Genomic DNA, 15431 nt, shown 5'->3' on the forward strand with positions numbered 1-15431 from the left:
GATCCATGCAGTATCGTCACTCTCTCCTTCCTGGGCCCCTAGAGAGGAAATTGTGTCTCTTTTTTATTTAATTTTTTGTTTTTAAATAACTTCAAACTTGCAGAAGCCTTGTAAGAAGAGTACAAAAAACTCCCCTATACCCTTCGCCCAGATTCACCAATTGTTAGCATTATGCCATATTTGCTTTATCTCCCGTTTGTGTGTGTGTGTCTGTGTGTGTGTGTGTCTGTGTGTGTGTTCTTTTTCTACATCAGGCATCAGTAAACTACAGACCGCAGGCTAGATCTGGCCGCCTGATTTTGTATGGGCAATAAGCTAGAAACAGTTTTTGCATGGTTGAAAAAAATCAAAAGAATATTTCATGACATGTGAAAAGTATATGAAAATGAAATTTCAGTATCCATAAATAAACTTCACTGGAGCACAGCCACGCCCTTTCATTTACATACTGTCTGAGGCTGCTCTGGCACTAGACAGCAGAGTGAGCAGTTATGACAGAGACCATACGGCCCGCACAGCCTAGAATCCTCACTACTTGGCCTTTTTGCCAAAAAAGTTTGCCTACTCCTGTTCTAAACCATTTGGGAGTTAGTTGCAGACAACATGCTTCTTTACTCCTAAATACTTCAGTGTGTGTTTCCTAAGAACAATGACATTCTCTTATATATCCACAGTACACTATCAAATACAGAACATGTAACCTCGATACAATACAGGATTATGACCTCAAATGCCATCCAGATGCAAATTTTGCTGACTGTCCCTTTACGGCAGTTTCCCCCCAGATCCTGGACGCAATTCAGTCTCCTGCCCTGTAATACTGCTCCTCTTTAGTCTCCTTTAGTCTAGAACAGCTGCTCAACTTTTCTTTGTCTTTCATGACATCAACATTTTTAAAGAGTTCAGTCCAGTTGTTTTGGAGAATGTCCCTCCACCTGGGTTTATCTGATATTTCTTTGGGACTGGATTCTGGTTATGCATTTGGGGCAGAAATGCCACTGAAGTGACACTGTGTCTTTCTCGGCATCTCCCATCAGGACGGACACGGTGTCCATGATGTTAACTTTGATTGTTTAGAAAAGGCGGTGTCTACCCACTTTCTCCGTTGTACAGTGACGGGCTTTCTGTTTTTAATTAATAAATAATCTGTGGAAAGAGAGGCTGTGTTTTAATCTTTCGAATTCTTCAGTGCCAAAACAGCCCTCTATGTTCAACTAATATCTGCTGGTGATAAAGGAAACCCTCCAGAACTGGATGGAGAGATAGGGGCAGAGAGACCCTGACTAGACTACACAGCCTTCGAGAAGGTAGGGCCTTGGGACCAAGAGTCTCGGCAATGACAGCTGAGGCTCCTGGAGGATAAAGGGCCAGGCTGCCTCCTGGCGCTCTTTGGTGTTGGGTCCTACGACAGAAAGACAGGACCAAGAATGCAGCATTGGCAGCCAGATGCTCACCAGGCCCTCTTCAGTTTGCATTAATATTTAATTTCACAACTAAAATGTGAAGACATTATCCTCGTTAAAAATTAAAACAGGGCCGGCCCCGTGGCTTAGCGGTTAAGCACGGGCGCTCTGCTACCGGCGGCCCGGGTTCGGATCCTGGGCGCGCACTGATGCACCGCTTCTCCAGCCATGCTGAGGCCACATGCCACATACAGCAACTAGAAGAATGTGCAACTATGACATACAACTATCTACTGAGGCTGTGGGGAAATAAAGGAGGAGGATTGGCAATAGATGTTAGCTCAGAGCCGGTCTTCCTCAGCAAAAAGAGGAGGATTAGCACGGATGTTAGCTCAGGGCTGATCTTCCTCACAAAAATAAATAAATAAATAAAAATAAAACAATACAGCTATGGCTAGAGTCAGCTTTGAATATACCCTTACCCTATATTCCCCCTTCCCCAGAAGTAACCACCATTACCAGTTTCTTCTAGACCTTTTTCTATGTATTCTTCCAGACTGTATTTCATGTATCTATGTATAGTCATGCACCACATATCAACACTTCAGTCAATGACGAACCACATACACAACAGTGGTCCCAAAAGATTAGTACATATAGCTTAGGTGGTAGTAGGCTATACCATCTAGGTTTGTGTAAGCACACTCTATGATGTTCGCACAGTGATGAAATCACCTAACGACGCATTTCTCTGAATGTATCTCCACTGTTAAGCAACGCATGATTGTATATGTCTATTCTACAAAGACCTATTTCTATGTATACACACACAAATATATATGAAAAATACACACTGTTGCAAAAACTAATTGTTCCTAATACTTATTCTCCTCTTCCTTTTAGTAAGAGGACCCACTGAGTTGTAGCTGGGCACATGGCTGCCCAGCTATAGATGACATTTCCCACCCTCCCTTGCAGCTAAGTGTAGTGGCATGACTAAGAGTTAGTCAATGGGACGCAAGCAGAAGTGACGTGTGTAAGTTCTGAACCACAGTTTTATAAGGAACTGCTTGCCCTCCACTCTCTTTCCTTGGCTGGGATATGGCAACAACGGGTCCAGTTGTCTTGAAACCAGAGGTGACATGATGCAAATGGAAAAGCCCACTGTCCCTTCCCCAGCCAAACCAACTTGGATATTGAGTGACCTCATGTGACAGAGCTTCTCACCTGTGATGGTTTTAAAACATGATCATCCATCCTGTAGCACTCCTCACATAGAGAGGCAGGGGTCTCTGTTCCCTCCCCTTAAATATAGGTAGTTTTGACGAATAAAATACGGCAGAAGTGACTACAATTTCTGAGAAAAAGTGTGGAAGGCCATGTACCTTCTCCCTTACTTGCGGGAACATTCGCTCTTGGAACAAAAAGTTCAACTACCCTGAGGCCACTGTGCTGTGTGGAAACCCTAACCACAAAGAGAAGTCACATGTAGGCACTCCGATCAACAGTCCCAACTAAGACAAACCTTGTCATTCCAGCTCAGGCACCAAAGGGGTAAAGAAACCTCCAGATGATTCTAGCCCCCAGCCATGTGAGTTACTCCCAGCCATTCAAGTCTTCCCAGCTAAGGCCTCTAACAGCATAGGGCACAGTCAAGCCATCCAGACTATGCCGTGCCTAAACTGCTGACTCACAGAATCCATGAGCAAAATGAGATTATTGTTGTTTTATGCAGCAAGAGATGACTGGAACACCACTCACCCTGGACCACAACTCCTTCTGGACTGTTATGTGAGAAAGAAAAAAGCTACTTCATTTAAGCCTTTTTATTTGGGGATCTCTTTGTTATAACAGCATAGCTTATACCCTAAAGCACATACTTTTAATTTTTAAAAATATATTAATAGTATCAGAGTATACATATGATTCCACAACTTTCTTTTCTCACTCAACAATATGTCTTGAAGATCTACCTACCTAAGAATATAGAGATATACTTCATTCTTTGTAGCGCTGTGCAGTATTTCATGCTCTGGACATAATACAGTTTATTTGCCATTTCCCTATTGCTGGTTGTTGAGGTTGTTTCCAGTCTCCGACTATAATGAACAATGCAACATTGAATAACATCCTTGCACTGCCTCCCTGGGCACATACGCAATTATTTTTCTGGGGAAGAGCAGTGGAATTGCTGGGTCAGAGGGTACAGGCTTGTTTTTAGTTTTTTTTTTGTTTGTTTGTTTTGTTTATTGCAGTAACATTGGTTTATAACATTTGTTTTTAGTTTTAATAGATCTTGGCAAACGGCCCACAAAGTGGCTGCACCAATTTACACTCCCACCCCAGCATATGACAGTTGTCCACATCTCACCAACACTCAACGCTATCGACATTTACTTTTTTACAGGCACTTTTCTAATACTCCACTGGCGATATTTTCTGCTCAATCCTAAGGCATCAGAGTGGTAGGGATGGGAAGTCCCTGGGCCTTCCCGTAATTCTGTCCCCTCAGATATGGAGTCATTCCTGCTCCCCCACAGTTCTCTCTCTGTCTCTGCCGCAGGCCAGAGACACTTCCCAGAGGAGACCCGATACCGGAGACTACACATTTGGTCCACGTCTGTCCTCGGGTCCAGGCTCAGGATTTGCCAGCCAAGATGAGGACAACGCAGGATGGGGGGAGTCAGAAACAAGGCCCTTACTGTGACATGCTCTCCACCCCCAGGGCATTCCTCGCCCACGCTCAGTCTCTGCTGATTCCACCTTGTGCCAGTCCCACAGGCAACAGAAAGGGTTATCAATTCATTTCTTGGATACTTACTTTTTTCCAGATACTTGTCTCTCTCTCTCTCTCTCTTTTTTTTTTTTGGTGAGGAAGATCAGCCCTGAGCTAACATCCGTGCTAATCCTCCTCTTTTTGCTGAGGAAGACCGGCTCTGAGCTAACATCTATTGCCAATCCTCCTCCTTTTTTATTTTCCCCCCCCAAAGCCCCAGTAGATAGTTGTATGTCATAGTTGCACATCCTTCTAGTTGCTGTTATGTGGGACGCGGCCTCAGCATGGCCAGAGAAGTGGTGCATCAGTGCGCGCCAGGGATCCGAACCCAGGCCGCCAGTAGCGGAGCGCGCGCACGTTAACGGCTAAGCCACAGGGCCGCCCTCTCTCTCTTTTTTAATTGGAGTAAAATATATATAACATAAAATTTACCATTTTAAATTTTTTAATTTTTCTATTTGTAATAAAACACACATAAAATTTACCATCTCAACTGTTTTTAAGTGTACAGTTCAGTGGCATTAAATATATTCACATTGTTGTGTAACCATCACCATCACCCATCTCCAGAACTGAAACACCGAACCTATCAAACAATAACCCCATTTCCTCTTCCCTCCAGGCCCTGGCAACCACCATTCTCCTTTCTGTCTCTATGAATTTGACTACTCTCATATTTGACCTCATGTAAGTGGAATCACACAGTATTTGTTTTTTTGTGACTTGCATATTTATCACATAACATAATGTCTTCAAGATTCATCCATGTTGTAGCATGTATCAGAATTTCCTTCTTTTATTTTAAGGCTGAATAATATTCCATTGTGCATACATACCACATTTTGCTTGTCCATTCATCTGTCGACAGACATTTGGGCTGCTTCCATCTTTTGGCTGTTGTGAATAATGATGCTATGAACATGAGTGTACAAATATGTGTTTGAGTCCCTGCTTTCAATTATTTTGGGTATATATCCAGAAGTGAGATTGCTGGATCATATAGTAATTCCATGTTTAATTTTTCTGAGGAAGCGCCATACCATATTCCACAGCGGCTGCACCATTTTATAACAGCTGACTCCTGCTGCACCGTCCATGGGGTAGTCCGGCAACTGGAGGGGATACAATTCCTGTCTTCCCTCATAGTCCCTGGCTACCCTCTGCTCAAGAGGGTGTCTCCAGCAGACACTCAATTGGACCTGTGCTTTGAGATGATGTTTCCAGGAGCAAATGAGCCACATTGAGGCAATCCAATCCTGCCTTTTATCCAATCAACCCTGGCCCTGTGGCCTCAAATGGAACTAGTCACCAGATGGAGGCCTTCTATTGTCTTTGCCAGCTAGGCAGCTATTCCCCTTCTGGTTGACGTCCCCATAGTTTCTTTGGAGACCCATCCCTCCCCCACACTCAGTCTTTGAGATCTAGCTGGGGGTAGGGTTGACCCTACTGGGTTCCAGGGCATATGACCGAGGCCTGGCTAATCAGAACATCAGCCTCCTGACCCAGCGGGTTGATTCAGGGACGGGCACTCAGAACCAACAAAACTCAACTGCGGGGCTTGTTTCAGAACTGCTGAAAAAGAGAAACTCTTTTTCCACTAGTTTTACAGGTAGCAGGATGTGAGCCCAGTGCTAATGGGGCTCTCTTGCCTAAGAATGAACCCAGAGGAAATTAGGGCAGAAAAACAGATGAAGGCTGAGCCACGATGACTGCATTTGAGCCCCTGGATTGGCTTACACCTGAAGCAGTACATGTTTGACTTCCCAATTACATAAGCAAACAAATTCCATCTTGTTATGATTGGCTTTGCCAATTTGGGTTGAGTGTCTTCACTTCAGAGGCAAGTGTCAGAATCTAGATTAATACGCCAAAGAACAGAGCTTTCCTTCTGGGCAAAGTTAACCACACCAGATAAGAAAAGAAGCCACAAATCTTGGACTCATTATTACCAAGCTCTTGCCCAGGGCACTGTCATCTTAAAGATGCCAGAACCAAAGACTTGGAGCCTGGTTGAAAGAATCCTTCATCAAGCCAGTTACTAAATAGTCACCCAAAAATGTAGATCTCTGAACCACCATATTGGGTGTTTTTCTTCCAAACTAAGAATCTAAACCATTATTATTATTATTATTTTCTTCGTGTGGTTTTTTTTGTTGTTTTGTTTTTGGTGAGGAAGATTAGCCCTGAGCCAATCCTCCTCTTTTTGCTGAAGAAGACTGGCCTTGGGCTAACATCCGTGCCCATCTTGCTCTACTTTACATGTGGGACGCCTGCCACAGCATAGCTTGATAAGTGGTGCATAGGTCTGTGCCCGGGATCTGAACCTGAGAACTCTGGGCCGCTGAAGTAGAGCTCACAAACTTAACCACTACACCACCGGGCCAGCCCCCTAAACCATTATTTTTTAACAATTTTATTGAGGTACAATTTACATCCTATAAAATTCACTCCTTTTGGGGGCCGGCCCCGTGGCTTAGCGGTTAAGTGCGCGCGCTCCGCTGCTGGCGGCCCGGGTTCGGATCCCGTGCGCACACTGACTCACCGCTTCTCTGGCCATGCTGAGGCCGCGTCCCACATACAGCAACTAGAAGGCTGTGCAACTATGACGTACAACTATCTACTGGGGCTTTGAGGGAAAAAAAATAAAATAAATAAAAATAAATAAAAAAATTCACTCCTTTTAAGTGTACAATTCTGTGGTTCTTATATATTTACCAAGTTGTGAAACTATTACCACATCCAGTTTTAGAACATTCCATCACCCAATAAGATCCCTGGTGTCTATTTGCACTCACTCCCCACTCTCTCCTCCCCCCAGCTCCTGGCAACCACTAATCTACCTTCTGTCCCTACAGATTTGTCTTTTCTGGATATTTCATATAAATGGAATCATACAATATGTGGTATTTGCATCTGGCTTCTTTCACTTAGCATGATATTTTTGAGGTTCATTTATGTTGTAGCATGAATACATATGTTGTAGCATAAATTTTTTTATTGCCATTCAGGAATAAAAACTTGGTATAAATATATCACATTTTGTTTATCCATTCACCAGTTGTTGCACATTTGGGTTATTTCCACTTTTTGGCTGTTATGAATAATGCTGCCGTGAACATCCATGTAGAAGTCTTTGAATAGACATATATTTTCATCTCTCTTGGGTAGATACGTAGGACTAGCACTGTCAGGTTGTATGGTAAATGTATGTTTAACTTTTAAAAAAAACGCCAAACTGCCAAACCACTATCTTTATTCGTAAACTTGGCCGCGGCGGATTGGAACATGGGGATACTCACCAAAAACTGAGAGGCGGCTCTCCACACACAGCCCAGGGAGTACCAGCTTACTAAATGTGATTGACTCCCACATCAAGTTGCTCCCTCTAAAAATAACCCAGGCCACTGGGGGCACCAAAGCAGATGTGCCGCTGTGGAAGAAAGTACTCTGTCCCGCAGCACAAAGCCAGCCCCAACCCCCCCATCTAGTGCAAGACCAATGAAAGAAAAGAAACACACTTGATAGAATATCTGAAGACAGAGCTTTAGGGGAAAAAAGAGGCTAATTATAAGGCAAATACTGCCAGTAAAGAATCAAATGTTAACTCTATAAATGTAATCAAAATCTCCAAGAGATAAAAAAACAAGTATAGTACACTACTCGATTCTGCAGTAAATGATATTTGCGTGGTCATAATCTTGTAAATGACTGACAGTGAGCCTATTGTTTCTTTATAAGCCTTTTGGTACTGCTGGATTATTTTTTGGTCTCCTGCTCATTTTATTACGAAAATTTCAGGCATAGAAAAAGACAGAAAATCATATAACAGAAAATAAACATAACATTAACACTCATATCCTCACCCTCAGTGAAAGAAATAATAGTGTACACAGAGTTGAAAGCCCCTATGTATTCTTTCTAGGTGGTATTCCCTTCCTCTGTCCCCAAAGAGGGGAACCCTGATGCTGGTTATTTCTGCCCCTACTCCCACGCCAGACTGATTCTGTCTTTCTCTGTGTCCTGGGAGGCTGACCCCTACGGGCTCCACCTCCTGGGTTCCCTTGCTTTGCCTCCTACTGGGGTTTAGCCAATGGAATGCAAGGACAGAAGACTGGAGGGCAGCAGGAGAGAGGCAGGAGTATTTGTTCTTCCTGCCTTCTCCCTGCTTTGCTGTAGCCCTTAACCACAACAGCGCCTTGGCAGCTACCCTACCCCAGCAACAAGCTTTGGCCAAGCTCTGGTGACTTTCCCACTTCCTCTGCTCCTTTAGGATTAGGACTGGTCCCAGCTCTAGGGGCCTCACCCTTAAACTGCCACACCTCTGTAAATAGCTCCTTCCTTAAACTCCCTGGCAGAGTCATTTGCCTCTTGCCAGGGCCCTGCCCAAATCTCCACTGTACTGAATGTGGCCCACATCACTCCCTTGCAATGTCCTTCTATTTGTACTTCATAGATATGTATCAGTAAGCAATACATAGTGTTGTTTTGAATGTTTTTAACTTATACGTCATACTGTACACACCCCTCTGCAACTTTTCAATGTTGCTTTTCTGTTTAAAAGATTTATCCATGTCGATACACGTAGCTCTAGTTTATTCATTCTGCTCTTCATACCCCATTCCACGGATGTTCAGTGGAATTATCCATTCTGATGGACATTTAGGTTTCCGGTTTTTAGCTGTTATAAAAAGTGTTATGAGAATTCTTCTACATATCTCCTATTTGAATTTTTAACTGTGTCAATATGTATTACTTATAAAAATGTAGAATGGATTAAAAAAAACAGAAGCACTAACACTAGTTCTGTGAACTGGGAGGCCCACAGCTTCTTTCCTACATATCTGATTACCATCCTTTATGCCATGTATAGAAGACACAAACAAGCAAGTTTCTGTTGAAGGATTCGGAGACCTACTGCCTCTCCTGTCCTCTGAGGCCCCAAGCTCTGCCCCAGTGGGAAGATAAGATTAATGACTCCAGGTCCCAGCATGGCTGTGAAACATCTGGAGATGCCTCCTTAACACAACTTAGCTGAGTCATAAGATCCAGAACTGGGGAGTCACAACTCCTGAGTCAACATTTATTCCAAGAATTGCCAACAGTGGAATCTCGTGGTAGTTTCAGACAGGGCTCTGGCCCATGAACATTGCAAGTTGGTGGCCAACCCAGTAGACTGCAACAGAGCCATGGCCATCACCAAAAGGTGGTGCCTTATAGCTGTGCCTCTCTCTGGTGGTAAGTTTTCAAGAGATTATGTTTATATAGTTCTCTTTCCAAGGAATCAACTTCAAATAAAGATTTCTGGATGCTGAGTATACTTAATTAAGACTCATCACCATGGAAACACTACCAAAGATGGAAAGTTGACTTCATCTAAACTGTATCAATTCTCCATTGGAAAAGACTCAGAGTCATGTGCCAGGATTGATTAGTGATGTCTGTTATAGGAGCAGTAAGTAGGGGTATCAGTATGTGTGTCAGGCATTGAGGAGGGAGGAAAACATAATGGTTAAGTGGTTAGGCTCTAGAGCCACACTGTCTGACTGCATATCCAGAGTCTGCCACTTCTCAGCTGAGTTATATAATCTCTTTGTACCTCAGTTTACTCAGCTGTAAAAGGGCTAGGAGACGAGGTATATGTAACAGGCCATGTACTAGTTTCTTTAAATCAGCTTTATTGAGGTATAATTTTCACATCAATTCACCAATTTTCAGGTGTATAATTCAGTGAATTCTGGCGAATATATACAGTCGCGTAACCACCACCACAATCAGGACATAAACCAAAGTTTCCCAAACTTTGTTGGTTCACCATGCCCTTAGCATCTCAGTAAACTTTGCAAGGGGTCCTTAGGTCAAATAATTGAAAAGTATTTATGTCCTAACAACTTAGTAGCCTCTGGAGAAAAAGAATACACAGAAATTGACAAAAATATTTTTATTTCATTCTGAAACAACCAAAATTATTTACTAATGGCATGTGCGTGCCTGTTGGGCTCTGCACAAATTCTCAAGCCTTGGAATCAGATTGGACACTGCCATTCTCCTTTCTCGTTCCATACTGATTTCCACATAGTACTTGACTTTAATCAGAGACCACTAAAAACCCACCTTCGCAAAGATATCACATCACCAAAAAAGAATGTGAACTACCCCAGGTTAGTAACCTAAGCGACGTGTGACAGGTGTCATTGTGTTTCCCTCGAAAATGTAAATTATCCCATAGTGCCCGTGTGAGCTTGCTGCAGCTCCTTGGGGCTACCTTGACACAGTTTGAGAACTACAGATATAGACAGTTTCTTTCTTTTTTTTTTTTTTTTTTGGTGAGGAAGATCAGCTCTGAGCTAACATCCATGCTGATCCTCCTCTTTTTGCTGAGGAAGACCGGCCCTGGGCTAACATCTGTGCCCATCTTCCTCCATTTTATGTGGAACGCCGTCACAGCGTGGCCTGACAAGCGGTGCATAGGTGCGTGCCCGGAATCCGAACCCGGGCCGCCGGCAGCAGAGCGCGCACTTAACTGCTATGCCACGGGGCCGGCCCCTAAACAGTTTCTATTACCCCCAAAAAGATGCCTGTTCAGCATCCCTCTCTGGTTTTTTTACTATCAGTATTTTGATTTTCCTTCATGGGACCACCCCTCCCCCACTCTTATTTCATGTGGTTTAAGTGGCACTGATCCCAGTCCTGGGATCTAGGGGGTAGACATGTAACCAAGGCCCAGCCAATCAGTGGCAAGTAACTGGATAAGTAAGGGAAAATCACATGACCCAAGTCAGGCCAATGAGAGTCAGCCCTGGGACTCCTGCTGGAATCACAGGGAAAAAGATGCTCTGTTTCTGCCAGGTTTACTAAGCTAGTAGATGTCAGCCTGGGGCTGCCAGTGGTCATCTTTGCCACAACATGGGAGAGAGTGCCTGAGAATGAAGCTGACACAGAGGAGACAGAGAGACACACAGAGACATCACTGGAGCCCCTGGATCCAGCCTTGCCTGAAGTCATTTGCCTCTGGACTTCCCAATACATGAACCAATAAACCCCTTTTTTAGCTCAAAGCCAGTCAAACTGGGTTTCTGTCACTTGCAACTAAGAATTCTGACTAATGCATTGTGTTAAAGCACCATACAAATGAAATAAGACCCCGCAAATTCAAAAGTTCTCTTCTAGAGCTAAGGGTCTCAGGATACTTTTGGAGTCCACTGTGTTAGGAACCCAAAAAGTATCTGACCTATACAGCAGGCCTGGGTTTAAATTCTGGCTCCATGACTTTCAAGTTACTTAACATCTCTTGGCCTCGTTCTCCTCATCTATGAAGCACGGATGTCATTTAGATTAAATGGGACATTCCATGTATCAGTTAGCTCTTATTGTTGTTGTTATTACTGTCAGCCTTTGTTTCATAGATAAAGAAACTCAAGCTCAGAGAGGTGGTTTGCTTAAGGTCAGATACTAGACAGTGGCAGAGATGGGGCCTGCACCCAGGAATTCCGACCCCCTGTCCAGGGTTGTTCCACACAACTCGCTTCTAAAGAAAGAGGCCCATAATGCAACGTAAGATAGAAGAAAAACAAAAGCCCACAAAAGACGACCCCAGAGCACAGACTTGCCTGGAGTAGTGGTTAAGAACACAGACTCTGGTGTTCAACAATGTGGGTTTGAATCCTGACTCCAAGCACTTACAAGCCATGTGGCTTTGGATAATTGACTTTGCCCTCTGTAAACTGGGGATAAAAGGATCTATTTCATAGGGTTTTAATGAAATAATAATATGGTCTTGCTTCCTGTCTGCCCCTCAATGTCTATTCTATACACAGTAACCAGAGGGCGGGATGCCAGTTTCTTTGGTAGTAAAGGCCTAAATCTTTACAATGGCCTACCAGGCCCCAGCGTTTCCATGAGGTCAGGTTTAGGGAAAGGCCACTTGGGGCCACCTCCTTCCCGAGTGAGGAGGGACAAGGTCAGGCTTCCAGTGATGCAAGGCAGGAAACGCGCATTAAGTCACCTGCCACCATAACTGTAAGTGACCTTCTGTGGTCACACCACAGGCCACAAGGCCAAACACGCACTGGTCTCAGACTGACGCTCAATTCACCAGCAAGACCGAAACCTCAACCAGCCAAAAACAAAGTCCCATAGTGACTCAACCTTGCCCCTGAGTCCAGTGAGGCCCTGGCAAATGCAAATCACAGTCAAAAGAAAACAGATCCTTTTCTCTAGAAAGTCCCAGAGATTATGACTTTTTGGAGGTGGGGAGAAATTCCAAAGACCTTTCAAATCCTCTAGTCGGAGAATTAAGTTTCTTCTTTCTTCCCTTCATTTGAAAAAGGGAAGGAGAGGTAAAACACAGAGATTATATATTACCCCAAGAAAGACAGAATCAGAGAGATAGAAACTTAAAACCCAAAATCCTAGATTCTGAGGCAGATGTAGGAAAATTAAGACAGACCGAGATTTTCTGGTGGAAAAAAAAATCATTCCTGTTGTTAACCTTTCTAGTTCCAATCTGCCCACCCCGCCTCCCTGTTGTGACCTCCTGGTTCCCAAAGAAATGTCTCATGTCTGAAAGTCTGTCCAACACATGCACAATGACAACGTACACCCTACTTATTATATGCATATTTCCAGAGTTCATTTCAGGAGTTCAGAGCTCTCATTTATTATGGGGGCTCAGGGGGTGAGAAGAGACAGAGGGGCCCTCGACACAATGATACACCTCTGAACTAACATTTAGAGAACTAAGTTTCTAGCCCCAACTTGACACTAAAGAGCTGTGTGAGCCCAGTTCAGTCAATTAGCATGCCCAAGCTTCCGTCTACGAATTGAAGACTATGAATTGTGCTCTAGTCTATGACCTTGACCCCAGGGGAGGTCTGTGTCCTTCCATCCGCCACTGGCCTCTGACCTAGCAGCTGCCCATGAAAGCCTGAGGCCAGAGGGTCCATTTTCCCCAAAGTAGGATCCAGTCCATTCCAGTTCCCCCACTGCTGAAGAACTGAGCAGGGGACATCAGTTTCCACCCGGTCAGCCCTTCTACAACCCTTGCTGTGCACCAAGGGATGAAATCCAGGATTAATTCCCAATTCCTCTCTGTCCCTCACACACGTGAGCCCCAGAGACACCAAGTAAAAAGACAACAAATCCAAGATCTCCTTCGCAACCTCTACTGCCAAGACTAGCTATCTAATTGCTATTAATTGCATAGCTCTGAAGTGTTAAGATTCCTCCTCCTCCTCCTAGTCTAAACCAGGGCAAGGGAAAGGAATTATGAACAACAAAAGCTCCACACGGCAAAACTCGTCTCCCACTCTTCACCCTAATACCCCTCCATGGCTCCGCAGCTGGACATGACCTGAGAGCCCAGGAGGACAAAGCGTTAAGAAGTGGCTGAGTCTTCTCAACGGGAGTGGAGCCAGAAGGGTCCCCTGGGAACTGGGTGGGACCCAAGCCCTAGACCTGAAAAAGAGGGCACCAACCCACACACGCTGGACAGGCGAAGAAAGGCATACTCTTCTGGTTACCTTACCCGCTGCTTATGCCCAAAACAGCACCACCTTCCTGCTCTGTCTCTCCAGCCCCTCTCTCTATTCATCAGGACCTGCTGCCTCATGTCTAGAAAGACCCATTGCAGACACCCGTGGCAATCTCCTCTCCCCTCCTCTGGGCATTGTAAGAGGCCAAGCAACTGCAGACAAGAGCCACATGGACAGGAAAAATGTCATTGCTCCAACTGAGGATAGAAGGGGGGGCGGTGTGTGTGCTGTGATTTCAGGCAAACAGAGCCCAACTCCAGAGTCTGGTAGCTCGAGAGGGAACAGCCTCATCTCCAAAAATGATCCAGGGGTGCCTGCTGGCCAACCCCAAGGTTTCGTGAGGCGTCTCTAGTCACCAGAGCAGGTAGTTGAGGCCTCTGTGAGCCTCCCATCAGGAACAACTCCTCCTGCCAGGACCTCCCGGAGGCAATGCCATTCTCTCAAAGGGCCTGTCTTACACCCGCCCTCACCCCACCCTGTGTAAGGCTCTGGCCCAGAAGGGTGAAGGGCTGGGAGCAGCTTCTAGCGCTGAGGGAGGCAACCCAGCTGTCAGAACTGACAGATGCCATCCACAGTGCCAAACTCAGCCTGCAGCAGCGCCAGAGAGGCGGGCACAGACACCAGAGCCCCAAAGACGGAGAACAGGGGTCCCTAATCCCTAAGCAAAGCCTAGGGGTTCAAGGTGAACGGCTCCCAAGCACATCTTCCAGAATGGAGCTGCAGAGGAGAGGGATCTCCCACCAGAGGAGAGGGGAAGTTGAGCAGCCAAAAGCCGGTGGGCGGGGGTGGGGTCAGGGGAGACTCCTGCGAAGCTGGGGGCTGGGCTGTTCTCCTTGAGTCCCAGCACATACCTGACCCCTGAGGCCTCCCCCACATGGGCACGCCAGGCACTTCCCCTCAGAGGCCCCAGACCAACTTTCTGCAGCGAAGGAGGCGCGCGCGGCAACGAGCCAGTGCGCGGGCCGGGGAAAGGGGGGATGCCGCCGGGCGCCCCAAGTGGATGTAGAACTGAAGTGCTGGGAGATGGGAGGGGGCTGGCCCACGCGGACCCCCAACCCCCAGGGCCTGGCCAGGGGCACTCCCTGCGCCCTGATGGTCCCCACTGCCCGGGCTGGGAGAGCAGGAAGGGGAAGGCACTGCACCGCAGGTAGCCGAGTCGCGGGACCAGGTGGCCCGGCCCTACCTGCAGTTCCTGAAATTCTCCCTCCAGCTCGTGCCACTCGCGCTCGCAACGCTCCAGCTGGCCGGACATGGTGCAGCGGGGCGAGGCGGCGGCGGCTGCTCCCGCAGCGTGCCGCGGCCGGCCACCAGCGCCCCACTCCCGCGCGCGCCCCGGCCGCCTTCCGAGACACCAGCTGTTCCTGCGCAGCGGGAGCCACGCGCGCACCTGACGTCACCACCCCCGCCCCGGCGCCGGCTCCGCCCCCTGGCCTCTAGGCTGGCCCCCGCGCATGCGCACGCACCTCCCCCGGCTCCGCCCCCGCGCGCCGAGCTCGGGCTAGGGGGCTGCTGTAGCTTTGCAGGTCTTGGCAGAGTCGGTTGCTGCCCTTTGGGGAGTCCCTCTGCTCCTCCAGAACCTCTCTCTTCTAGTTGGGCCTGGGGAACGTGTCCGCAAGCTGTATTTGCAGAGTATATTTTACTTATATTGTGTTTGTTTGGGGTGTCTCGGGTCTGGAGGGAGAAAGGAGATCTGGGGGAGGTAAAAGCTCACCACGCCTTGGC

The 15431-nt window shown here is 46.4% G+C and overlaps 1 protein-coding gene across 2 annotated transcripts in view; it reads right to left on the reverse strand.

The window, feature by feature from the left end:
* Nucleotides 1–15023, reverse strand: part of TMEM120B (transmembrane protein 120B) — a 39513-nt gene extending 24490 nt beyond the window's left edge. The window contains exon 1 of one of the 2 annotated variants that reach the window (XM_058531373.1): nucleotides 14893–15023. In XM_058531373.1, coding sequence (XP_058387356.1) covers nucleotides 14893–14961 — 69 coding nt within the window. In that variant the 5' untranslated portion in view covers nucleotides 14962–15023. The remainder of the gene's footprint in view (nucleotides 1–14892) is intronic. The other variant, XM_058531372.1, reaches the window with a different exon arrangement.
* Between the last annotated feature and the right edge of the window lie 408 nt (nucleotides 15024–15431).

Source organism: Diceros bicornis, chromosome 35, assembly GCF_020826845.1.
Source record: "Diceros bicornis minor isolate mBicDic1 chromosome 35, mDicBic1.mat.cur, whole genome shotgun sequence".
Classification (NCBI taxonomy): domain Eukaryota; kingdom Metazoa; phylum Chordata; class Mammalia; order Perissodactyla; family Rhinocerotidae; genus Diceros; species Diceros bicornis.